This window comes from Staurois parvus, unplaced genomic scaffold, assembly GCF_062004578.1.
Source record: "Staurois parvus isolate SC_StPar_1 unplaced genomic scaffold, SC_StPar_1.0 ptg000071l, whole genome shotgun sequence".
In the NCBI taxonomy this organism is placed as follows: Eukaryota; Metazoa; Chordata; class Amphibia; order Anura; family Ranidae; genus Staurois; species Staurois parvus.
In genome coordinates, this window is record NW_028317867.1 from 1,512,622 (window position 1) to 1,539,492 (window position 26,871).

At 40.5% G+C, this 26,871-nt stretch overlaps 1 protein-coding gene across 3 annotated transcripts in view; it reads left to right on the forward strand.

The window, feature by feature from the left end:
- FIP1L1 (factor interacting with PAPOLA and CPSF1) overlaps nt 1-26,871 on the forward strand; it is a 104,672-nt gene that overhangs the window by 33,082 nt on the left and 44,719 nt on the right. For 2 of the 3 annotated variants that reach the window (XM_089669247.1, XM_089669248.1), the window contains exons 10-13: nt 7,830-7,986; nt 9,773-9,820; nt 18,116-18,142; nt 24,424-24,478. In XM_089669247.1, coding sequence (XP_089525373.1) covers nt 7,830-7,986; nt 9,773-9,820; nt 18,116-18,142; nt 24,424-24,478 — 287 coding nt within the window. The remainder of the gene's footprint in view (nt 1-7,829; nt 7,987-9,772; nt 9,821-18,115; nt 18,143-24,423; nt 24,479-26,871) is intronic. The other variant, XM_089669249.1, reaches the window with a different exon arrangement.

Below are 26,871 nucleotides of genomic sequence, written 5' to 3' on the forward strand. Positions count from 1 at the left end.
CGAATGAGAGCAGCGGCTTTGAATGCCTATGCCAAGGTAAACATAAGGGTGCCATTCAGCTATTTAGTTACTACAATCAGATATAAAGTGCTGTAAACTGTAGACTGGACCACTTATGACTTGACAGTTTACAACAGGGCCTCATCAGAAGTCCTGTAAAGGCCCTGGGCTAGTAGAGGTTTATGTTTTTGCATTACTTCTAACTGGACTGTTTTTTCTCAAATGTGCTTTCTTCAGTTGCTGAGCACAGACAATTTTCATCAGACCATCTTGTTACTGATTTTGGACTGTGAAGGATAAAATAGGGTAATATTGTTTGGTCCCCATTTCCCCCACAGACCTCATTATCATCGCACTCTCTAGTGTAGATTACCAGACCTACGCATGACTTTAATTGAGTCTGGCATGGAAAGTGGTGTTATTCTCTGCTTATCCTGGGTCATCATATTGTCTTTGTCTTGTTTAAAGATGCTAATTTACTAAAGTAACTCAGAACAGGCAATCATTCTTCAGTAAATCAAAAGCATAGATCGCTTTGGTTTGGATAACGTTTTTATAGCCCTATATACAGTTTGTTTTTTTTCAGTGTAATTCTTTTTATTGGTTTTTAAAATAAAGAAACAACAGTGGAAGTTCTGCCCACGCATGGGCACAGTAATGAACAAGAAATTCTACACCAAAAAGTAAAACACATGGTATAGTAAGCATGGAATGGGGTTCCTCAGCAAGATGCCAGAACACAACAAACACAGCAACCTGTAAATCATCAAACACAAAGCACCCAGAAACTGCCTATGACAGTAGTGCCAAAAATCCCAGGAGAAGAGAAATAGGAGGTGGGAGTGGGAAGAGAAGAAAAAAAGAGTGGGGAGAAAGGGTCAGAGTCCAGCTCTGATGCAGCTTGGAAGATCTGGCAGAAAAAAATCAGAGCAGTCAGGCTACCCGAATATGCATATGGAGTGGTTTTTCAGAAATTTTCAGAAATTTGTTTCACCTATTGAAGTGGAACCGTGGGTTTTTTCCAGGCTCTTGCTATCACTTGTTTATTTTCTAGAAACCGATATCCAGCCACTTTCTGCTGCATTGGGTGTAGGCCCGGAATGGTAAATGTAGAAAAGTCAAGCGAGCATCTGTGGGAACGATGAGGTGAAAGAGTGATTGTAAAAAAGACTCTGGACCAATACGCAATTAATTTTGGATAGGAATACTATGTATGGTCTACTTCTCCCCTTAGACCACTGCCTCGAAAACATCTGTCATTATAGGCTGGATTCGCTAAGGCAATCCGAGCTGGCACCCAATACTGCCAAAAGAGGACCATGTAAGCGAACTCAAACTGAGGTATTAACACCCCCCCCCCCCCGCATCCGTTCCCTGCGAGCGTCAGGACGTACGAGGGGATGGAACCGGTGGGTAATTAAAAAATTTTAAAATGTGACATTCACTCAATACACTAAAATCTATAACATTACTGTATCAAACCATTTCACATACATTTTGTCCCTAGTGCTTTGTCCTGTGCCCTGCCTGCAATTTTTCTGTTCTTTCTGCCTGGAAACTGAGAAAAGTCCATGGCGTCCAAAAAGCGTCCCTTTAGGTCAAAAGCGGTTTTAGACCAGCTAGAGAAAAGCGATAGTAAATCAGAACCACTTGCAGAATTGAGTGATGATTTGTGGGGAAATTCGTCATCAGACGCTGAAAACGATTTTGTGACTAAGCTCAGTGATGTGCGAACTCGGCGCTATATTTCAAATTTCAGTGTTTTTGGTTTGATTACATTATTGAATTAAATTTTTTGTTGTTTTTTATGATTATTATATTATAATTTATGATTTCGTGTTTCAAATTTTATCATACCCGGGATGTTTACTAGACTCTTGTTCAGACAGATTTCAGTGAGTTCTTCCTAAGAATTACAGGCCTACAATAAAAAAAAAACGACATATTTCCATGCAAAAAAATTTACCTCTGAGTACAGAAATTTTGACATCATACCACTAGGGAGGTTAAAGGAGCATTTATCAATATATGACCGCGACTTACTCCAGTCTTCCATGTCCAGAGTTATTGATAAGTCTCACTCCCAGTGTGTTGCATAGGAAAGGGAGGAGAGGGTGCCTTGGGTGTTCAAGTTTTAATATAATCAATATCAGCCTAAGAGTCCCCCAGAGAATGCAAGCAGGTATGTCTAGACACGGGTTTCGTATAAGTAAATGCCCCCAACTTACGTAGGTGTTAGCCAGTGCTTAACCACTTCCCGACCGGCCGTTGTATATAAACGGCCAGACAGTGGAACTGCAGGGTCGGGTGGCTGTTTATAAACGGCCTCCCCGCACCCTGCTTGCGTGCGCTACCGAGGAGCGCGCAGCACCGCGATCCGGTGCCCACTGTGTCCTTTGGACACAGTGAAACACCGATCGTCGGACGGGCGACCGATGTCACCCGTGACATCATTGCTTACTACATGTGAAATCTGTGAATGATCACAGAGGTCACATGGTACAAGGCTATTCACAACAGCCTTGTACCATGTGACAAGCTGTGACCAATCACAGCTCACTCAGTACTTCTCAATGGCTGCAAGAATGCAGACAGAAACCCATCCTATATGGGTGTAAAAGCAATCGGTGTAAAAAAAAAAAAAATCTTCATCACCCCCCAAAAGTACTACAGTGTCACCATGGTGACACTGTACTGCTAGGGTGACCGTATGTAAAAAAAAAATAATAATAAAATAAAAAAAAAATAAAAATGTAAAAAAGTTTAAAATTTATAATTTTTGGTTATAAACTAATTTGGCTTATTTTATTTATTTTTTTTTACTAAAAAGATAACGGAATACATTTTGGCCAAGATTTATGATGAAATATTATTTATTTGCAAAATTTTATAAGAAAAACACTTTTTTTTTTTCAAAATTTTTGGACATTTTCATTTACATAACAAAAAAAATAAAAACCCCAGCGGTGAATAAATACCACCAAAATAAAGTTTTTATCTGTCTCAAAAAAATGGTAAAAAATTCATATGGGTATAGTGTTGCATGACCGCGCAATTGTCATTCAAAGTGTGATAGCGCTGAAAATTGCCCCGGTCAGGAAGGGGGTAAAAGTGTCCGGACTGGAAGTGGCTAAACTGTAGATAATGAAAGTGTTCAGTTGTGGGTTTTTTTTTTTTTTTTTTCATGTGTTGATATCCTGCAGATATCACAGGGATAATTTCCATACATTCTCTCAGCTTTACAGCCCTCTGTCCCAAGTGGAAGAATTGTGCTGAACTCAGAATGCTGTGCATTGTGCAGTATTGTGTATCAGATGACTAAGACTGGTCCTGTTTGAAATTTAAAAGTACCAAATGTTTCTTGACTGAAATGTGTGGCTTGAGACTAGTCTAGTCCAGGGGTTGGCAACCTGTTGATTGTGGGCAGGTGACAGATGGAGATTCTTTCTTGCTGACCCCAGGAACCTGAACGGGAGAGGCGGTGTCATTTCCTGGAACTGATCCTGCAGCAGATGAAACCGGCTTCTCCTCCTCTCCCTCCAACTAGCATTCAGTTGCTGCAGGATTGGTTCTAATGAATGCCGCCCCTCCTGTCCAAGTTCCCCTTCTTTCTGCTGCTCGGTCCCCCTTGTGCTCCCCTGGTCCAGCAGCAGCGCTGCCAGCTCTTCTCTCCAGCTGGCTGCTGCGGGTAATGTTTCAGGATGGAGAGCAGCGGAAGGGTCCGTTAAATGCCATTTTCTGAATGAACGCGATCGATACCAGTCACTCAAACTGGAGAGTGCAAAATCTATCTTCCAGGTTTTTATCAAAAGCTTAATTGAACAAGCTGAAGTTAGGAGCTGATTGGCTACCATGCATAGCTGCACCAGATCCTGCTTGCACCAGTGTTAGTAAAGCCCCAACAGGGCTGCTAAAGAAACTTTTGTAAAAAATAATAAATTAAAAAAAATATTTAAAACTGACGTCATTACTACCCTACTGACACCATCCACTGTTCTACGGACACCGTTCACTGCTCCGCTGGACACCGCCCTCTCACCTACTGACACCATCCATTGCCCTACTGACACTGTCCACTGCTCTACTGACTGACACTTTACTTTTAAGGTAGGCTAAATTGTTATTTATTAAATTATATTTTTCTTAATATTTGGTTAGGCCTTGTTAATTAATTTCTAAAAAAAAAAAGCGCCAGTTACCGCCTATTCTTGGCCTTTTGTGCTTTATTTGCTTTATACATGAAACTCACAATCAGTTATGCTATCATATCAAATATAATTTTACTTGTGCGTTTTATTCTATAATTTTTATGGGTTACTCAGTCAGTAGTCTGTTACCTGTTCAAAAAATTCTAAAGAAAGAAAGCAGAGAAAGCAAAGGGAAGGAAATAATGTTCTTGATTTGCAAGTGCTCTCTGATATATGAGAATTTCCTTTTGCAAGTGTGGTACAATTAACCTTAAAATGAGAGGGAACTGCTTGCTCTTGTGAATTTCGATACTGGGGGAAGTGTTTCCTTTGGCGGCTTTCCATGGTGTGCTCATAACTTACAAATGAAGCGGCCTCTTTTCTTTGTGTGATCGCAGCACATTCAGCATTATGAGCAAAAGGATCTTTGTTTTCTCATTTCTGATATTCAAATGACAAGGCAAATTTTGTTGGCAGAGTAATGGCAAATGTTTAAATTGTGAAACATAAGTGTGTTCATATTTGTTTAAACATTGAATGGTTTTATAAGAAACCTTTGTTTGCCTTTTTATATGTAAAATGAATTTGCAAAATCTTCAAAAATTTATATTGGTTAATAAAACTGAGTAGTCATTTTAATATTTATCTGCTGCAAACAGGGATGTGCAGTTCCTATCACCCAACACCAGGACATGTGCCTTCCGCCGCCTGTCGCATCTTGACGACACCCAATCAACCAGCAGGCGCTTCCTCCGGCTGATCATAGAGGCGGACTGAGACCAGTACTGCTCTGTCCACCTCTATGATATAGGAAACAGGAAGCGATGAGCATAATTCACTTCCTGTTTCCCTGGATGTAACACCACCTTTTTTTTTTCAAATGAAAAGCATTTGATCACACTGATCTTGGTGTGATCAAATGCTTTTAAGGGCAGAGGAGGGATCTGAGGTCTTTTTGACCCCAGATCTCTACATAAGAGTACCCTTCACTGCCTATTGCTTTCACAAGGGATGTTTACATTCCTTGTGGCAGCAATAAAAGTGCAACAGTGTAAAAATACAAATAATTAAAGCATAATTAAATAGTTTAAGCATCTCCGTCACCAGGAATGCTTCGGTCCCACATGCATGCAGACAGCGATCGTCCCACACATGTGAAAGTATCATCGCTAATGACAGATCATGGGAAGTAATTCTAGAACTAGACCTCCTGTGTATATCTAAAGTGGTAATCTGTAAAGGCTTTTAAAGCATCGCCTATGGGTAGTAAAATTTATGTTGTTTGTTGCTGTTGCTTGGGGGTGCACAATTTTAAAGTGTGACATGTTTATTTACTTGGCATAACATCATCTTTTATACCTTACAAAAAAATTGGGTTTATGTATTGTTTGCATTAAAATAAAGTATTTTTTTTCCCAAAAAAATTGCGCTTGAAAAACTGCTGCGAAAATGCTGTGAGACATAAAAAATTGCAACACCCACCAATTTATTCTCTAGGGTCTATGCTTTAAAAATTATGTTTTTTTATCAGGACAAATAGATTGGGAACCCAATTTACTCTGCTGGAATAGTAGTTTCTAAAAAAAATTTCGACACCCCTGTACAAAATAATATAAAGAAATTCCCTTGACGGATAATTTCACTTTAAAAAAAAAAAAAAAGAAAATGCAGGTTGAAAAACGTGCATGTATTTTTTCAAAGGAGCCTGTAAAGCATTGCAATGTCAGGCACCTGCAGACTCCTGGGATAGTTGCCTTCCCGTACAAGCAGGCTGTTACCTGAGAGCAGGATGATCAATGAACTACAAGAGCTCTCACCAGTGCCCTCTTAGTTCATTGAGAACTGCAAGCTGTCAGCCGCAATGGCTGACTGTAGTTATTATTATTATACAGTATTTATAAAGCGCCAATAGTTCGCTCAGCGCTGTACATTACAATGGGGGACAGAACAATAACAATACAATACAATGCAAAACATAAGGGGATCGTGGGCCCTGCTCTTTCGAGCTTACAATCTAGGAGATTTAAGTTCATTCATTCACAGAACTCATTAAATAAATCACAAGGCCACACGGGTTTCAAATTGTGACAGCAGGTGCTGGGAGAAGGTCCCCTGCCAACTGTCTCAGGGAAAGCGGGGAGGAAAGGGTGGATGCTGAACATGTCACTTCCTAAATACGGGTGTAACGTGTGACGTTCAGAAAGTTCCGAATTTGGGCTTGGTTCACACCTATGCTGTTTGCTTTTGATCTGTTTTATAATGCTTTTTACATTGTTCTTTGCGTTTTTTACTCACACGTTTTTTGCCGCTTTTTTTTACCACATTTTTTTTGTTAAAGTGGTAATGTTTTTTTTTTACTGGGCAGAAGTAAAAAATGCAAAACGCAGTAAAAATGCATTTCAGCAGCTTCTCCATTGAACTCAATTGTAGCAAAAATGCTGCTTTTTGCGTTTAAAAAAAGTCCCCTGACCCTTTCCAAAAACGTAGCAGCTCAAAAAGCATAGATGTGAACATGTCCCTTAGGAAACAATGTTAAATGGACTGTAGTGTGTTTCTGCAAAAAGCACTAAAAGCATTGGCATGAAGCAGGGGTAAGCCTTTAAAAACATATATGCTTTTTTGGTTGGATCACATCATACCGGCAGTTTTTCTGGCCTAGTGGGGACCATTTAATGTTGACCTGCTTTAACCACTAGCCTACAGGGCACTTATACCCCCTTCTTGCCCAGGCCAATTTCCAGCTTTCAGCGCTGTCACACTTTGAATGACAATTGCGTGGTCATGCAACACTGTACCCATATTATTATTATTCAGTATTTAAAAAGCGCCAATAGTTCGCTCAGCGCTGTACATTACAAAGGGGGACAGAACATGTGACAAAACGATAACAATAGCGCGCTCCCGGAGCTGTGCATGTGCGGCGAGAATGGGAGGACATCATATGACGTCCTCCCAAAACGAGAGAGCCACCTTGCGCCCGTCATTGGACTATATCGCGGGCAGGAGGCGGTTAAGAAGGATTTGTAGTCTGAAAGCAACATTGTCAGGGGGTCAACAAAATAACAAAAGTCTTGAAGTAAATAGTGTAGTACAAAACAGTTTGGCAGTTCATGCTATAGTGGGGGTATGTGGAATAGCATGTATCACCCTGACTACAACACACACACACACTCACACTCACACACACACCCTCACACACACACTCTCGCACACACACACACTCTTTTCCCCCAGCCACTATGGTTCCTCCTGCCCATGGTGACATGCTTATCAATACACTTGTAAGCGTGTAATCAGATCAGTGTTGGGTGCCTCATAAGTTAGGAAAAGGGTTACTGAAAACCCTCCTGCTCGACTGTGGTAACAACCCAGTGCTGTGGTTTCTATGCCTGCATAGGGTTACAGTGCTGTGGTGATTGCAATGCAGAGCATTTAGCTTTGTGACCTTGTAGATGGAAGGCCAGTAGATGGAAGGTAGTATCAGTTGGTAGAAAGAGTTACTTTTTGCACTACAAAGGCACTAGATAAAGAGACAATGTTCTTTCTATTGCATTTAGATATTTTGTCTTTTTTTTTTTTTGTTTTTGTTTTTTTATTCATCATCATTCATAGTTCTAACTTTTTTTTTTTTTTACATTGCAGGTAGTTACAGAGCAGTCTCCTTCAGAAGTGGATAATTTCATTAAGCCGCCTCCACCATTTTTCCCTCCTGGTGCTCCTCCCACTCATCTCCCACCACCTCCATTATTCCCACCTCCCCCAAATGTCAGCACTGCCCCTCCACTAATCCCTCCACCAGGTAAGATCGACATGTATGCCTCTAATGCACATCAAAGTGTTTTAATCATGTTTTTTGGTTATCTTTCAAACCCCCAACTATCTTTATATTACATGTGGAATCTATCTAAAAACATCATGAAATTCCTAGTTGCCTGGCCAATCCTGTAAGGGAACTTTCAGGCTTCTTTGGTAATGCAAAGAGTAATTAAAGTACATTAGCCTATAAGAACCAAAGAGAAATAGTCTTTGTTAAACCTCAAAAAATGTAAAGTTGTTTGCTCTGGATACTGCACTACTAAGTAAACTGAATGTTCTATCTGGTTTTATCATCTTGAAAGCATAATGCTCATAGAAGGGCTACTTTTTGGTCAGTAACTAGCAGGATTGATGGAATTTTAAGGTTAAACAATGATTAGTCTGCTCCTGATAGGAAACATGCCTTTTTGTAAGGATATTTTTGGGGTTTGCAGAGGCATGCAAAATACTTTTACCTCACCTGGATTAGGACTGGATTGCTCAAACCAGCCCTTCCAGAGCTACTGTGCTAGTCATTATTTAAAATGTAATTTTGGCTAAGCAATTTTCAGAAAAGTCTTGTACCCCCCATTACCCTTAATCTTTACTTGTACCCCATGCAGCTTAATCTTTCCACATTACTTTACAGTTGCTTTGCTAGTATATTTGATTATGAACAGATACTGTATAACAACTATAGTACAGGCGGCTCATATTACCTGGCACATCTTTGATTCCTATGTTCATTTGCTAACCTGTGCTGCAGATATCACTGGCTGCCATATTTGTGGTGAATGTCCATTTGAAATTTTGCTGTGTATAGCATCCCTTTGATTGTTCTGAAACATGATTGCATTCAGAAGAAACTCCTTTATGTTCCTACTTGTGTCAGCACCTCATGATCTACAGACCCCCATGTAAGAGTAAGAGCAGGTTTCTGACATTCTACTATTCATATAAATCAGTACAGTACTGCTGTACATCTGTAACAAACCATGCAGGCCTGAGGCTTTGGCTCCCTATGGGCCCTGTTTTATTTGTGCCGCAGCCATGGCTTTATCTTCAAAGCCGTTACAAAAATAGCACTGTGCCATACCTCCCCTGTTCAGTTGGGGTGGGGGGAGGAAGGCACAGTTGTACTGCATATTAGCTAGAAGACTTCGCCAAAAATCAAGAATTGCAAATATAAAACATCCTGTGGAAGTTCTTTGGAAAGCAGAAGCTGCTTTGAAGTCTGCATCATTGACTGTATTTTCTTCCTTCTGAAGCTCATTGCAAGAGAAATTCTCCTTGATTCGTCCCAGCAAGGTGACCTAGGGTTTCCATTTAACACCTTCCTTGCCATGCAGCTGTTTTTGGGTCACCCAAGCCTCTAACATCTGGGCTTTCTTAATATGAGTAGTATAAACATTGTATGCATTTTGCTGTGCTGGCAGGAACATGTCTAACTTTGTAATGTGTGGTTTTGTTGAGCATTGCTCTGATTAAAGCATTAATAGAAGCAAACCGTTCCCAAGCTGCATCGCCTCTCTAATTGTGTGATTGTTTTAAAAATGGATGCAGATGTGGCATCTGTACTAGAACTTAATGGTATTTTAATAACTTAGTCATCCTTTTGCCTATTATCAGAGCATCCACTGAGTATCCCAGGAACCAATTCCTGCCCCAGAGTCTGGAATGTGCTTTTATTCCAGGCTACTTGCAGCCGTCAATGTTATCTTGCCAGCAATTATGTAATGATGGGTACCAAGTGACTATGTAAATCATGCCATTATTTCCCCTTCTTCTAGGATCTGGATTGCAGCTATCTTTCTCCATGCAAAAACCATCTAGATATGGTATAGTGGATTTTGCTAATACTAATGAATTTATAGAGTTATCTTGATTTGACATGGGAATAGAAATGGCTGTCGATCATACAGATAAGGGTGATGCATAGTGATTGTGTTGTTGACTTGTGAGTGAGTGTGTGTGTTGTGTAAGCCAAATGAATCAAGATTCCAAGTATCATCAGTTTACCTGCTAAGTTATTTTTCTTTCCTAAATTATTTTTTCATACTTATGTGTTGACAGTACAGTGAAGGCTATTGTTTTTTGCTTGTGGTTTAAAATACGGAGTTATTAATTTCTATTTCTGAATTATATATATTTGGGTCTGAAAATGCATAATAAAGGCCATTTTTGCTCTGCCAGGTTGCTAGCATGTTTTTGTGCTTTCACTAAGGTATTGACTACTCATTGCTGAAATCTTGCTAGATACCAGCTGCTACTTTCTAAGGTTTCATTTACCATTACCCATGCATGGATAATAGTATTGTTTGAGACCTACATAAAATGTTTTGGTTGGGCAATAGTTTGGATGTCATTGAGTAGTCATGGTTTCCTTTTGAGTTATGTTTGGGACACTTTCGACATACAAGATCTACCTGGATAGAATTTTCTGTTGGTAAAAATTTGAAGATAGCATATATTTTTATATCTGACTTTTGCCAGCTTAAAGAACTCTCAACAAAAGATGAATATGCTTTTTAAACCCCCGACGGGACCCAGTGCATATCTTTCTTGGGCCATTTCCAATTTGTGCAGGCATTTTCAAATAAAAAAATATTATTTTTCCTGTCTATGAAGTATGTGGCTCTGCTCCATGCTGAAGCCCAAATCATGGGCATTCCTGTGGAGGAGCTACAACAATGAACCCTTGCTCTACAGTGTGCATACAGCTTGTACAATCCCAGCCCCTTCTTCCTCTGAAAGCTGCCAAATGAGAAGGCAAAATCTGCAGTTCTGCCATTTTAATAGTAAAGCCCAGTGCCTCGACTGTATAAAATATCTTCCAATTTTTATTCAAAAGCAGACTATAAGTATTGAACATTAATGTTAGTATACAAAACCATTAAAATGTTGCAGAAGTATGTTTTTCAGAAATTCATATACACAAGTGCTATATAGCAACATTAAAAGCAAGGCAGGGATGATCAGCAATGCCACAAATCTTGATGCGTTTCAAAAAGCACCGTTCGCTTCTTCAGGAGATATTTTATTTATGCTGATCATATATACACCAACTGAAAATCATCAAACTAGACAGGAACATCGGTTGGACATTTGGGTGCAGTGGGATGTCTCCATCAAAGAAGTTTAGTCCAGGAGTTGTGGAAGGGTCCAGAATCCACACATGCAGGGCTTACAGAGGAACCACAGAATGGGGTAGGGTTTCAGAAAAAGAATGGTAGGTGTCATAAGGAAAAAGTTCTCATAGCTATCTCCAAGCCCCTCCAGCAGCAGCCTGGAAAGAAGAGCACTCAAATGCTGATTACAAACCAAATTGCCTGTTGACAGCATGCTATTATATTTAAGGTTGTAAATGTTGGCAGCTTGTGCTGTGAATGACTACTCTGGAGAGCAGCCCGGTCGTTTACAAAAACACAAGCCCACAGCTACCCATACCAGCTACTGCACTAGGTTTAGGAAGCTGTTTCATCCTCTGTTGAGTCTTCTTTAGAACAGTGAGGCTGAAATGTATAATACTTGTGTATGACCATTGTGACTTTGATGGTCTAATATTTGCTTGCTGAGATGTTCCACGGTCAGCGACGGTTTCAAAAGTATAAATGTGACTGTGTTGTATTCAACACCAGGAATGTTGGTAACTCATGTTTCTCTTTGTTTGTGAACATCTAAAAAGACACATTTTAGTCTGTTGGTGTCCAGGGAGTGGGCTAGCTTATAGATGCTGTATTTGCTATTGCTTATGGTGAATATTTCCAAATTATTTCCAAAGTACTGGCACTAAACATAAATTGTATAAGGAAATGTATACCAACAAAAAGCACCTACAGCTTTACTTTTCAAAGAAAAAACATGTAAATGTACCAGAACTTGAGGCATAACATTTTATGTGAAGCTCTCGGTGACTTTTTCAGCCATATTAGAGAAAAGGAAGGTGCCCTTAACAAAAATAGTAAATAGGATGGTAGTGTGTGTAGTTCAATTTATTTTCCCAGAATCTTATTTAGTTTTGGTAAAAACCTGCTTTCTATAAATATTAACTTTTTATATGAGTGCAAGGATTGTTTTTATAGCTGTTTATGAACCTAGCTTGTACTTTAGGTTTGCTGATCCTTTTAAATCCCTCATTGCCTGCCTTGTTTTGATAACTTTTGGAGTTTGCATATTGAGCAACATCAGTTCAGTTTGATGAAAATATGTCAAACTGAACATTGAGCTGTAATGTGTCTTTGCCTTATTGCCAGACTTTTATCATTTAGAGGACCTACATAGGACAGGTAGAGTTTCTGAACAGTGTATGGCACATTTCCACTGTGTCTTGGAGACTTCAATTTATAAGTGACCATAGAGTTCTTCAATCATTTGTTTTAAGCTCATGGAAAAGTGACTCAAAAGTCTTGTAAACTCATGCTGCTTGGAAGATGTTAATATTTTGATTTTACACTATTCCTGATCTAACCTGATCTTTCATCTCACTTCATGATATGTTATTGCAATGTGCATGAGTAAACACTGGAAATTGGATATCGCTCTGAATTCTGCTTTTTTTATGAAAGCTAACAACGGTTTTATTTCATCAGTTAAAGCGCACCTATAATGATGATTTATAATAACATTTAAAATGGTAGTAGGAACCTGATATCAGTAAAACCTGGACAGGGTCTCTGATTTAGCTGGACATATTTTTTGGGGCATATTTATATAGCAGTGAAAGGTCTATGTGGTGAATCAGTCACTGTCATTTAAAACTCCTGCTCCATGAAGATTTACTTAAAGTGATGCTTTTGGTGAATGTTGGATTCATTGCTTTATAAAAATTCCCCATAAAATTCATTTAATCTTGCTGTTCAATATTTAAGAATTTAGCTGTACAAAATACATAAGCAACCCATGAAGATTTTAAATCCTTTTTGCAGTAAAGATTTTTTGGAGGCTTTCTGACGTGAAAATTGTATCAACTTTAGTACAAAAGCTGCTCTTGAGGGATCTGTAGATAAAATATGATCATTATTTGATTTGGATGACTTCTGTACATTCAACCAACAATCGCTATGGTATAGTGTAATAGAGCTACAAAAAGCATGCCATGAATTGCATTTATTACTTTTCTGTGTCTTTGATGGACGCATGAAATCTTAAAGTATTTCTAAAGGTTCAGTTTTTTGTTTGTTTTTTTTTTTATAAATAACAAACCTGTCATATTTCACCTGCTCTGTGCAATGGTTTTGCACAGAGCAACCCAGATCCTCCTCTTTTGGGGTCCCCTGCAAACACCCCTGGCTCCTCCCACCTGCTGAGTGCCCTTAGAGCAAGCTGCTTGCTCTGGGGCATTCTGTGTGTCCATAAAACACACAGCATGGCTTGGGTCCTGCCCCTGCTCACTGGTTGTGATAGACAGCAGCTGGAGCCAATGGCTTCTACTGCTGTGTCTCAACCAGTGAGGAGGGAGAGACTTGGGAGAGCCGCTGCTCATCGCTGGATCAAGATTGGACTTTGGTAAGTATTAGACCTGGTTCATACCACTGCGTTTCTTAGTGCTTTTTACAGAACTGCACTACATTCTATTTAACGTGGTTTCCTACGGGACACGTTCACATCGATGCCTTTTTGAGCAGCTGCGTTTTCAGAAAGAGTCAGGGACTTTTTAAATGCAGAAAGCATTTTTGTTACAATAGAGTTCAATGTACAGTAGATGCTGCTGAAATGCATGTAGTGCATTTTTGCCGCGTTTTTATTCTGCCCAGCAAAAATACATTTCCCCTTTAACAAAAAAAGCAATTGAATTGCGTGTGTAAAAATGCAAAGCAAAAAGCATCGCAAAAACAGATCAAAAGCAAACTGTATTGGTGTGAACCAGGCCTGGGGGGAACGGCACACTGAAGGTTATATACCTTCATACATGGAATTTATGAAGGTACAAGAAAACCTTCAGCCTTTACAACCACTTTAAACCTTTTCTGGTTATGCTGCTGTCTACAGGAGGGACTATACACTGGTTAAAAAAAAAAAAAAAATTGTCGGCCAGCCTGGGATAACCCCTCATACTACTATACTAGCATGCTAGTGTCCTAGGAGGATCTTGTTAGCACTGCTGTTAAGACTACCTATTTTTTGCTAGCATTTTTCTTCAGTTACAAATTTCCTCTCTTTGCAGCTATCCAGTTCGGCTGGACTGAACATTGTGGGAATAGCCTGGAAGTGACCTTCAGACACAGGGTTCCATGTAAGACGCTTTCCAGACCCCCCCATTCTAGTAACAAGCCACAGAACTTTCAAGTTCCAGAGCTATTGGAATTGTCTCTGTGCTTATCCTCTCTGAGAACTAACCTTAAGAATAGGCCCAACAGCTAAGCATTGGAAGCTACCTTATTTGCACAGACCTTTTGGCACCTTTAAAGTTCATGCTTTTGGACAGTTCCTGTGGTAGAGGGGGGTTAATGCTGGGGGACTGAGTTGACCCCAGGACCAAGTGTCACACATGCGCCTCACTCCCAAAATTCAGAGAAAGCAATTCCCATTGCTGCTCTTATATTGCAAAGAGCCACATAGAACTCCATGGAACTGGGTGTGGCTGGCTCTTCTGCCCTTTCACAACAGGTTTTTACTGCAGTCTTGCATTACTTTCTGGCCCAAATTACACGGTTATTTACAGACTCATAATGCAGAGGCTACGAGTGTGAACCAGGACCTTCCCCGGCAGACTCTGATCTGCCCACAGCCTCTGAGCCATCTGTTGTTGACTCTCTGATTCTAAGTCACTCCAGTCTTTGCAGGATGAGCCTGCCTGCCGGTCTTCTGCCATTAATCCCAAATTAAGAGTGTTTCAGTTCCTACATTCATCACTCTAGGAACAGTGGTGTTAGAAGCACCAGGTTGATCTTTTAGTTTGTCTGGGGTCATTTAGAGACCCTAAGATTACCTAGACTTTTCTGGTTCCCTCGCTGTTCCAAGTCTATCTCTATGGAGATTGGAAACACCTTAACAAGAGGTTTGCTCTCCTTAAGCACTTATTATCTTTGTATCCATTTGAAGAGGACATTAAATTCCCCACTCTGGATCTGTCAGTGTTTTGCTTTAATGAATTGACCACCTTTCTGGTGGAGTCTGTCTTTAAAGACCCAACTGATATGTGGTTGGAATTCCACTATAGAGCAATGTTCACTGGCACATTCTGCTCTTCACCCTGTTTTCCCTATTTGCTTTATCAAACTCTGGCTGACTAGTTAATTTCTATTAAAAGGGATCTGGTCACTACTGCAGTTGGTCTCTTGATCATAGAACATTTGAAACAAATTATTGTAACTTTAAGCTACACTTCTGATGGGCTATTGGAAGTTACCGATCTCATCTCCTGCATGGGTTTCTATCAGTACACATGTGTAGAATACTTTGGTTAAAGTGTTTGAACTGCAGAATACGCATCTAGGAAATTCTTTCTCTCCATGGTCTTCAAAGGACAAAGGCTCTTTGGTTCTCTTCTGTATACTATTATTAATTACACTGCTGGTGGCAAAAGCACCCATCTTCCTCAGCCAAAGAAGCCTAAGGCAGCCTGGGAATGATCATCCTTCACTGGAGGTTAACAAAAGTCAAATCCAGTCCATCCACAAAGCCTGGATCTCAGTCTGTGAAACCCTCAGACTGTTTTCTTGGCATGAAGGTGTGCCCCACTTTCCGAAATGGGAGTGGAGTCTATTAACCTTTGCAAACTCTTTGTTTTCCAGGGGCTGCTATCTTGTTTCACAGGTTTTAACGCTAATTTGTGTAACCTGGTCACGGTTCCCAAACTCAAAGGAGAATTCTGTCCCACCTTGGATTTCAAAGCACTGAATGTCTTCAGTTAAGTTCATAAATTCTGCTTGGGATCTGTCTGTCATAGCCTCCCTTTACCAGGGAGACTTCCGGACTTTTGTGAATATAAATAACGCCTACCTTCATATTCCCATATTTTCAGTGCACCAGCATTTCCTTTGCGTCCCCTGCACTTTGTTTATGGCCCTTCCATTCTGCTTCTCTTCTGCACCTTGGGTGTTCACAAGGTGCTGGCTCAAGTACTACCCTGTGGGATTCTTGGCTTTCCTGCTGAGTGAACAGTCAGTACAAGATCTGATGGATAATGTGGCCTCGACTGTCCCAGACATTACAGCGGTTCAGATGGTTCCTGAACCTTCAAAATTTGATGCTGAAATCAACCCATCGCTTGTAGTACCTGGATCTAGTCCTAGACACAGCTGAGGCCAGAGTTTTTCTGCCCAGCTCTCAGACTCGTGCTATTCCTTCCAGGAGTCGTTTGACTCCCTGTGTTTGTGTGAAAGTTCTTGGCCTAATGGTAGTCTCTTTCTAGACACTCCCCATTTACCCATTTTCACTCCAGGACTGTACAATGTAATATTTTGTTGTGGGACAACTCTGTCCAGTCCCTGGACAGACTGGTTTGTTTGGTACTGAGGACCAGGTTATCCTTGGTCTAGTGACTTCTTAATATGGTCCTGGAATTGAGAAAATCATTCCTTCCCATCTTTTGGAAGAGCCTTCTAATGGTTGACAGATTTTTGGGCTGAGGAGGAGTCTTGGGGACATGGACATCAGAGGAATCTGATTAACATCCTAGTGTATCGAACAATTTAGCTTTCCTTGCAGCATTTGACCATCCTGCTTGGAGGGTCATCCTATCCTGGTTCAGTTGAATAATGCCACAGCAGTGGCATCCCATCAGGGAGGAGAAGCAGATTCTGTCTGGAATCTGTACACTATGTGCTATGCTATCCCTTCTCTGAAATGTCTTCCTCGTCTGCTTTGCAGGATCAAGATGGAAGGCGTTCCTGGTGATCCTCATTGGATCAGTCAGATGAGGCACTCCAGCTTCTGACGGACGCTCTGTGGGCTCTTCCAGATTGTCCAGGCCTTCTGTCTCAAGGACTGATTTACCATACACTTGAAAGTGACTTAAACTACATTACTGTTGAAACCCAGTTTCTGAGTGATGGGGGCATCTCTAAATCTAAGATTTCAATGATGATAAAAACTAGGAAGTCTGCTTCTCGCAGGGTTTATCTTCATACATAAAAGGCATACATCACCTAGTGTGAGTCTCAGGGGCTTCCATCCTGGGAGATTCCCTGTGGGGACAGATCATCTTCCTGCTAAAGCTGGGTCTAGACCAGCATTTGGCCCTCTGCACCATTAAGGGTCAGCTGTTCTGCTATTGCTATCTTGTCATTCACCTCCGTATTCTCACAAGGTGGTCTTCCTCATAGCTATCACTTCTGCGTAGAATCTTTTCTGGTTTAGAACAGACAAGGTGTTGCTGAGGACCAGAGCTTCCTTCCCACCTATTGTAGTTTAGTCCTTTTACCTCCCTTTCACCCATTCAACATTCCCTCTCTCTTGCTTCAGCTATCAAAAGGAGATTCCCCTCCATTGCTTTAATGTGGTCCATGCTGCAAGAAGGCTTGTAAGAGTCTTTCCCTCCACTGTACCTTTCAGAATGACTGATTCCCTAGTAGAGTGATCCAATTCTATCAAGGCATACTCTACTAGATCTGTGAACACTTATTTGGCTTTTTAGCATCAGACTACCATTCCCCACCCTCACATTTCACATTCATCAACTCAAGACTGGCTTCTTATCTCTTGCCAAAAGCTCAGGAAGGTAAGGAATATATCTGTGAGACAGCACATCCTCTCCCCCTATTGCAGCATGTTTGCCTTTCATCTCTTGTGCAGTAGTTTACCTTACAACAGACATAGTGTGTCCCATTACATCTAAGGGTGCAGGGTCCATTACATCTAAGGGTGCAGAGGTAAGTATGTACTTAATGCTACTATAATGTCAATGTTATGACTAAGTTTTTATAAAGGATTTGCCACTATTTATGTATAGGTGCACTTTAAATCTATGTACCGTTTGTTTGCTTGCATTATGAGGCAGAAACAGATAGAGTTCCACTTAGAATCCTGTGTAACAAAAAAAAAAATTTTTTTAGATTAGCTGGCTATTAATAAATATTGTCAATCACCTGATTTTCAGGGGAAATCATTTTTAAATTAAAACTTGAATCTAGCAAAATTGTTTTTATATAAGTTAAAAAAAACAGACGCTAAGATTTACCTTCTTTTTCTAGGAATACCGATCACAGTGCCGCCACCAGGCAAGTATTTCAAAGATTGTGTAGTGTGCTAACAGTTCGTTATATGTTCTTATTGACAGTATTTTTATTTGTGAAATAGATAGTATATCATTCAGATTGATGGTAACCATATGAAAAGGAAAGCAGAAGATAATCAGCCCAGTGTAGCAGCCATCCATGTACTTAAAGCACATTGTGTCTGGCTCCTTGAACGTTTATGATTCTGTTTTTCAGCCTGCATTATGTATGGTATCTTAAAGTGTCACTAAACCCAGGACCCTGCATTCACTATATCTGGTCTCCCACGTTACACAGAACATGGCAATGCAATTATTTTAGTAAATATAAATTGCTAAATACCTTTTCTCATCAGCAGTATATGGCAGTCCTATGACTTCTATCAGTGTCCAGCTGAGCACTGGTTAAAGCTTTTAGTTTTCATTCTCCCCTGATTGTCCTATAAGGCTAAATGACCTCTGACCCTCTGGACAGTGGTGATTGGTCCTGTGGTTGTCACATGCACTCTCCCAAGAAAAAAAATACTGTAGCATTATACCCCAAACTGAGCATGTGCAGCTTGTTCCCAAGGCTCTGTTTTATCAGAAGATGGATTGAGGACAGTAGAAGAAGGGGGGAGGATCAGAGAAGACAAACATCCCTTTTACACAATGCAGAGGATTAACCTCTTAGGCTTTACAGTGAGTATAACAAGCATGCTTTACTGCATATGCAGACTGATTTTACTGTTGTGGGTTTAGTAACGCTTTACCTTCATGTAGGAATTTGAGAAGTTTCAGAGAATCTGTTGTTTCATATGTAGACTGACCATGCCATTTGTACCCAACAGCAGGAGCTCAGTAAATGAAATACTGCAATATTGAAGTGGGCTAAAAAAAACTTCTAGAGATGTTGGGTATATTTCATATACACTGCTCAAAAAAATTAAAGTAACACTTTTCAATCAGAGTATAGCATCAAGTCAAACTCCTGGGATATTGATCTGGTCAGTTTAGTAGCAGTTGGGTTGTTACTCAGTTTCAGCTGCTTTGGTGTTATTGAAATTTACAACAGGTGCACTAGATGGGCAACAATGAGATGTCCCCCAACACCGTAATGGTTTTACAGGTGGAGGCCACTGACATTTTTTTCCCTACTCATCTTTTCTGACTGTTTCTCACCAGTTTTTCAGTGTCACTACTGGTAGAATGAGGCGATACCTGGACCCTACAGAGGTTGCACAGGCAGTCCAACTCCTCCAGGAGAGCACATCAATACGTGCCATTGCCAGAAGGTTTGCTGTATCTCCCAGCACAGTCTCAAGAGCATGGAGGAGATTTCAAGAGACAGGCAATTACTCTACGAGAGTGGGACAGGGCCATAGAAGGTCCTTAAGCCATCAGCAGGACCGGTATCTGCTTCTTTGTGCAAGGAGGAACAGGATGAGCACTGCCAGAGCCCTACAAAATGATCTCCAGCAGGCCACTGGTGTGAATGTCTCTGACCAAACAATCAGAAACAGACTTCATGAGGCTAGCCTGAGGCCCCGATGTCCTCTAGTGGGCCCTGTTCTCACTGCCCGGCACCTTAGAGCTCGATTGGCATTTGCTATTGAATGGCAGGTCTACCACTGGCACCCTGTGCTTTTCACAGATGACAGCAGGTTCACCCTGAGCATGAGACAGATGTGAAAGGGTCTGGAGAAGCCTTGGAGAACGTTATGCTGCCTGTAACATCGTTCAGCATGACCATTTTGGTGGTGGGTCAGTGATGGTCTGGGGATGCATATCCATGGAGGGACGCACAGACCTCTACAGGCTAGACAATGGCACCCTGACTGCCATTAGGTATCGGGATGAAGTCCTTGGACCCATTGTCAGACCCACTGGTGCAGTGGTTTCTGGGTTGGTCCTGGTGCATGACAATGCCCAACCTCATGTGGCGAGAGTATGCAGGAATTGATACCATTGCATGGCCTCCACACTCGGCTGACCTAAATCCAATAGAAAACCTCTGGGATATCATGTTTCAGTCCATCTGACGCCACCAGTTTGCACCTCAGACTGTCCAGGAGCTCAGTGATGCCGTGGCCCAGATCTGGGAGGAAATACGTTGTCTCATTAGGAGCATGCCCCGACGTTGTCAGACATGCATACAAGCACGTGGGGGCCATACAAACGGAGTACCATTTTGAGTTGCTACAATGAAATTTCAGCAAAATGGACTAGCCTGCTGCATCATTTTTTCACTTTGATTTTTGGGATGTCTTTGAATTCAGTCTTCTGTAGGTTGATAAATTTAATTTCCATCATGTGATTTTTCCCCATTGAGATCTGATGTGTTTTCAAAGTGTTTCTTTCATTTTTTTTGAGCAGTGTATTTAAAAGACGGTACACACAGGCAGAAATTGTCAGTGATTTTGCACTCCGATTGTCTGATATTCCTGACAAGAATGCAATAGATTTTGGTCAGCAGTTAGCAGCCTTCTCCTATGTAGTATAGACATGTCAGTGATGATAAGCTCATCTTTCTAAACCTATAAGGGAGATGCTGTCTTGTTGGTGAATGTTTTGCTGGAAGTAACCTTTTCTAAGATAAATTTTTTTTTTTTTTATCTTTTTCTTTTCATAAAACAAAATCAGAAGATATCCATTAATATTAACCACTGAATGAAAGGGCAGTCTGTCTTAAAAAAAAAAAAAAAAAAAAAAAAGTTTAATTCACTTGTCTACACTAAGTTATTGCAATGATATGTACAGTTATATTAACACATATCAAAGTTGCAAAATTGGATCTGAACATGTGACACTAAACCTAAAAATATTTTTTACTTTAATGCATTCCTTGCATCAAGGTAAAACATATATTTTTATTTCTGTCCTCTCCCTTCCCTGTGTGAAGAGGAAGAGAGAGAATAGATCCAGCACAGCGCAGGTGAGTAGAACATGTTTGGCATTTTAATTTAAAAAAAGACAAAACAAAAAAAACAGACTTTAACACCTTAAAGTGGAACTGCACTGCATCTGAGCACCACAAACCAAAAATGATCTTTAATTCATTGTTAATGTTAAAAAAATTGAACACCCGCTAGCATTTCTGGCAGTAGCCATCTTGAGTAGGGACAGATGATTCAGATAGCATTTACTTCATGGAATCCATTTGTCCTTAACTCAGGCTTTGGCTGAGCTGAGAACCCTCCCTGCCCTCCTGAAGACTGCTGGGATGTATGTCATTATTTGCCTAGGCAGGAAACCAGGAAATAACTGAAGAAAGGTTTAAAAAAAAAAGTTTAAAACAAGTAAATATGATGTACTTTCCAATCTATTTACTAATGCTAGCAGCATAAGGATTAAAAATAGTCCATGTTGATTGAGAGAGTCAAGTTCCACTTTAAGGTTTTTTTTGCCTTTGGTCATGAGGGGGTTAAAATTAACCTATATGGATCTTGTACATGTAAAAGAATAAGAAGTGCCTCTATACCTGGAGAGCATCCTCTCCAGGTGGTAGGTGGAATCCATCTTGCAAGTCCATTCCGACAGCGGGAGGAGTACCTAGTTTACACCAACATCTACAAATAGTGTGAGCAGAAACCAAACTAAGGCAAAGTATACTGTTTTAAATTTGTTAAAGCGGAGTTACAGTCAGTTCTGTGTTTATTAAGTCAGCAGCTACAAAAACTGTAGCTGCTGACTTTTAATAAACACACACCTGTCCCAGGGTCCAGCAATGTACTCACCCGCGCAGTCCCTTCTCTGCCTCTTCTCTCCCCGACACCGGCATCACAACTGTGGGCACCGGGCTGTGACAGCCTGCGGCTTCACAGTCGGGTGCCCACTTCGCTTGCACAAGTCCCGCTGCGCATTCTCATTGGTCCAGCAGCCTTCTGGGACCTATGAAGGTTCCCAGGAGACTGCGGGAGGAAGGAGGGGTTGCATTTTTGGCTCACTTCGCCGCGGCGAATTGAACCGGATGTGGGAGCAAGTACCTGTCAAAACCAGGTATCTGCTCCCCCCTCAAAAGGTGCCAAATATGGCAGTAGAGGGGGGAGTAGGCAAATGAGCAGCGCTTCCGCTTTTGAGATGAACTCCGTTTTAAGAGCCAATTATGTAAAGAAAGGTAATTTGTGGTCTGTTTGGAATCCTGTCACCTATTAGCATATGATATATTGACATTTTATCCCAGAAGGGAATAATTAATGGACGTGTTCCCCAAATTTGGGTCATCGTTTCAGTGGTCACTTGGCATCTTGATCATGTGTTTGGTATAAAATGATCCATTGTAGAGCAGCGATACCACTGTGACAGGATCTGATAATTACTTCCTAATGTAGTGCAGAGTTGGACATTTTGTGGTTACATTTCAATATTTTATCCCATTCCAATTCCTTTGGTGGAGTGCTCAATTTTTCCTCCTATTTAGAAGAAACCTTAGGGCCTGCAAATAGTTATGAAATGTAGTACCATATGAATATGTATTTGTAAAGCTTTTACTTTAAAGCAATTCCTGCCATGCATATATTGAAGACTGGTGAAAGAAAGGAATCCGGGTGCAAACAAGAGACAATCATGTGCACAGGACACCTGCTCCTCTGGTTTAGTGTAGGGTACTTCACTGCATTAAAGACATTCATTACATATACAGTGGGGATCGAAAGTTTGGGCACCCCAGCTAAAAATTTGTATTAATGTGCATAAAGAAGCCAAGGAAAGATGGAAAAATCTCCAAAAGGTATCAAATTACAGATTAGACATTCTTATAACATGTCAACAAAAGTTAGATTTTATTTCCATCATTTACACTTTCTAAATAACAGAAAACAAAAAAATGTTGTCTGCAAAAGTTTGGGCACCCTGCAGAGTTAATATCTTGTAGTGCCCCCTTTGGCAAGTATCACAGCTTGTAAACGCTTTTTGTAGCCAGCCAAGTCTTTCAATTCTTGTTTGGGGTATCTTTGCCCATTCTTCCTTACAAAAGTCTTCCAGTTCTTTGAGATTTCTGGGCTGTCTGTCACGCACTGCTCTTTTAAGGTCTATCCATAGATTTTCAATTATGTTGAGGTCAGGAGATTGTGAAGGCCATGGCAAAACCTTCAGTTTACGCCTCTTGATGTAATCCCCCGTGGATTTCAAGGTGTGTTTAGGATCATTATCCATTTGTAGAAGCCATCCTCTCTTTAACTTTAGCTTTTTCACAGATGGCATCAAGTTACCATCCAAAATTTGCTGAAATTTTATTGAATCCATTTTTCCTTCTACTCATGAGATGTTCCCTGTGCCACTGGCTGCAACACAACCCCAAAGCATGATTGATCCAACCCCATGCTTAACAGTTGGACAGAGGTTCTTTTCATTAAATTCTGTGCCCCTTCTTCTCCAAACGTACCTTTGCTTATTCCGGCTAAAGTTCAATTTTAACCTCATCGGTCCACAGAACTTGTTTCCAAAATGCATCAGGCTTGTCTATATGTTCATTTGCAAAGTTCAAACGATGATTTTTGTGGTGAGGACGTAGAAGAGGTTTTCTTCTGATGACTCTTCCATGAAGACCATATTTGTACAAGTATCTCTTTATAGTGGAATAGTGTACCACAACTCCAGTGTCTGCCAGATCTTTCTGGAGGGATCGTGCAGTCAAACGTGGGTTTTGAATTGTTTTTCTCACAATCCTGTGAGCTGTTCTGTCTGATATTTTTCTTGGTCTTCCAGATCTTGCTTTAACTTCCACTGTTCCTGATGACTGACATTTCTTAATTACATTCCGAACAGAGGATATTGACATCTGAAAACGCTTTGCTATCTTCTTATAGCCTTTTCCAGCTTTGTGAGCGTCAACTATTTTCAGTTTCAGTTTTCTAGACAACTGCTTAGAAGAACCCATGGTGCTGATTGTTGGGGCAAGGTCAGATGAGTCTGGGCATTTAAAACCTTTGAGATTGACATCACCTGGTCTTCCCAGACGATGATTGAGAACAATCCATGACACTGGCAGGTCTCAGCTCTGCAAAGGGGGCAGTGCATGCTATAAATTTTGCAGGGTGCCCAAACTTTTGCAGACGCCATTTTTTTGTTTTCTGTTATTTTGAAAGTGTAAATGATGGAAATAAAATCTAACTTTTGTTGACATATTATAAGAATGTCTAATCTGTAATTTGATGCCTTTTGGAGATTTTTCCATCTTTCCTTGGCTTCTCTATGCACATTAATACAAATGTTTAGCTGGGGTGCCCAAACTTTCTATCCCCACTGTATATATATATGTATATGTGTATGTTTATTGAACTGTGATCCTGTTTTTGTCAATTCCAGGTTTTCCTCCTCCTCATGGCGGACCACCACCATCACTGATACCAACCATAGAGAGGTATATCATGCAGTTTTACAGAATTTGCAATATCTTGAATACTTAATCTATGTGCATGCTGTACCATACAGTGTCTTGAAAAAAGTACTCATACCCCTTGAAATTTTCCACATTTTGTCATGTTACAACCAAAAACCTAAATGTATTTTATTGGGATTTTATGTGATAGACCAACACAAAGTGGCACATAATTGTGAAGGGGAAGGAAAATAATTGGTTTTCAAAATTTTTTTACAAATAAATACCTGAAAAGTGTGGTGTGCATTTGTATTCAGCCCCCCTGAGTCAATACTTTGTAGAACCATTTTTCGCTGCAATTACAGCTGCAAGTCTTTTTGGGTATGTCTCTACCAGCTTTGCACATCTAGAGAGCTAATTTTTTTGCCCATTCTTCTTTGCAAACTAACTCTGTTAGATTGAATGGAGAGCATCTGTGAACAGCAATTTTCAAGTCTTGGCACAGATTCTCAATTGGATTTAGGTCTGGACTTTGACTGGGCCATTCTAACATATGAATATGCTTTGATCTAAACCATTCCATTGTAGCTCTGGCTGTATGTTCATTGTCCTGCTGGAAGGTAAACCTCTGCCCCAGTCTCAAGTCTTTTGCAGACTCTAACATATTTCTTTTAAGATTGCCCTGTATTTGGCTCCATCCATCTTCCCATCAACTCTGACCAGCTTCCCTGTCTCTGCTGAAGAAAAGCATCCCCACAACATGATGCTGCCACCACCATGTTTCACGATGGGCATGGTGTGTTCAGGGTGATGTGCAGTGTTAGTTTTCCGCCACACATAGCGTTTTGCTTTTAGGCCAAAAAGTTCAATTTTGGTCTCATCTGACCAGAGCACCTTCTTCCACGTTTGCTATGTCCCCCACATGGCTTCTAGCAAACTGCAAACGGGACTTCTTATGGCTTTCGTTCAACAATGACTTAATTTTTGCCACTCTTCCATAAAGTCCATATTTGTGGAGTGCACGACTAATAGTTGTCCTGTGAACAGATTCTCCCACCTGAGCTGTGGATCTTTGCAGCTCCTCCAGAGTTACCATGGGTCTCTTGGCTGCTTCTTTAAATAATGCTCTCCTTGCCCGGCCTGTCAGTTTAGGTGGACAGCCATGTCTTGGTAGGTTTGCAGTTGTGCCATACCCTTTCCATTTTCGGATAATGGATTGAACAGTGCTTCGTGAGATGTTCAAAGCTTGGGATATATTTTTATAACCTAACTCTGCTTTAAACTTTTCCACAACTTTATCCCTGACCTGTCTTGTGTGTTCCTTGGCCTTCATGATGCTGTTTGTTCACTAATGTTCTCTAACAAACCTCTGAGGGCTTCACAGAACAGCTGTATTTATACTGAGAATAAATTACACACAGGTGGACTCTATTTACTAATTAGGTGACTTCTGAAGGCAATTGGCTCCACTAGATTTTAGTTAGGGGTAATCAGAGTAAAAGGGACTGAATACAAATGAATAAAAATATTTGAAAACGATTTATCATTTTCCTTCCACTTCACAATTATGTGCCACTTTGTGTTGGTCTATCACATAAAATCTCAATAAAATACATTTACATTTTTGGTTGTAACATGAAAAAATGTGGAAAATTTCAAGGGTTATGAATACTTTTTCAAGGCACTGTATACTTATATGAAAAAAGCATCTTGTTCTCTTTGTATTGCTTTCTTTGTCTGAAATCCCAGGTGTTCTTGCCAGTGCTTTTTAAAAACTGAACACACTAGGCAGGAGAGCACAGTGCAGTCAGTTTTCTAGCTGTGCTGGGAACTCTGCCTGCTTTCCTCCAATGATCACACCCTCCTGAATCACCTTCCCCCAGACGTTTTACTGGGATAATAAGTGTACTGCTGTTTCTCCTCCCCCACCTCTCTATGCAGCGGAGAACAGAAAATGTAATCAATTATAAAAAAGGGATAAAGGGTATTTAAAATGTTTTTTTTATATCTATACACAAGTGTTTTACCTTTCATTCATATTTTAAACTGATTGGGTTGTTTTACAAGGTGAGGGTTTACAGTCACTTTCAATAACACTGCCTTAGTGTAGGTTCACACCTAAGCGTTTTCTGCAGCGTTTTGTAGAAACGCACTACAGTCCATTTAACATGATTTCCTATGGCAGCCTTTCTCAACCAGGGTGCCTTGGCAAAATGTCTAAAAGTTGCACAAAACTTGTATACAAGCCAGCGGATGGAAGAAGCCTGACTTTTAGTTACACAAAGCCACAGACTTTCATTATATGCCATTACGACCTTCTAGCCACTGGCGTCCTTACAACCAATAACATCAGTTGATAAGATGTCAGTTGCCTGCACGGCAATTTTTGTTCAGTGATGGAGTAAAACTGAGAGAAACACTGTAATACTAGTCAG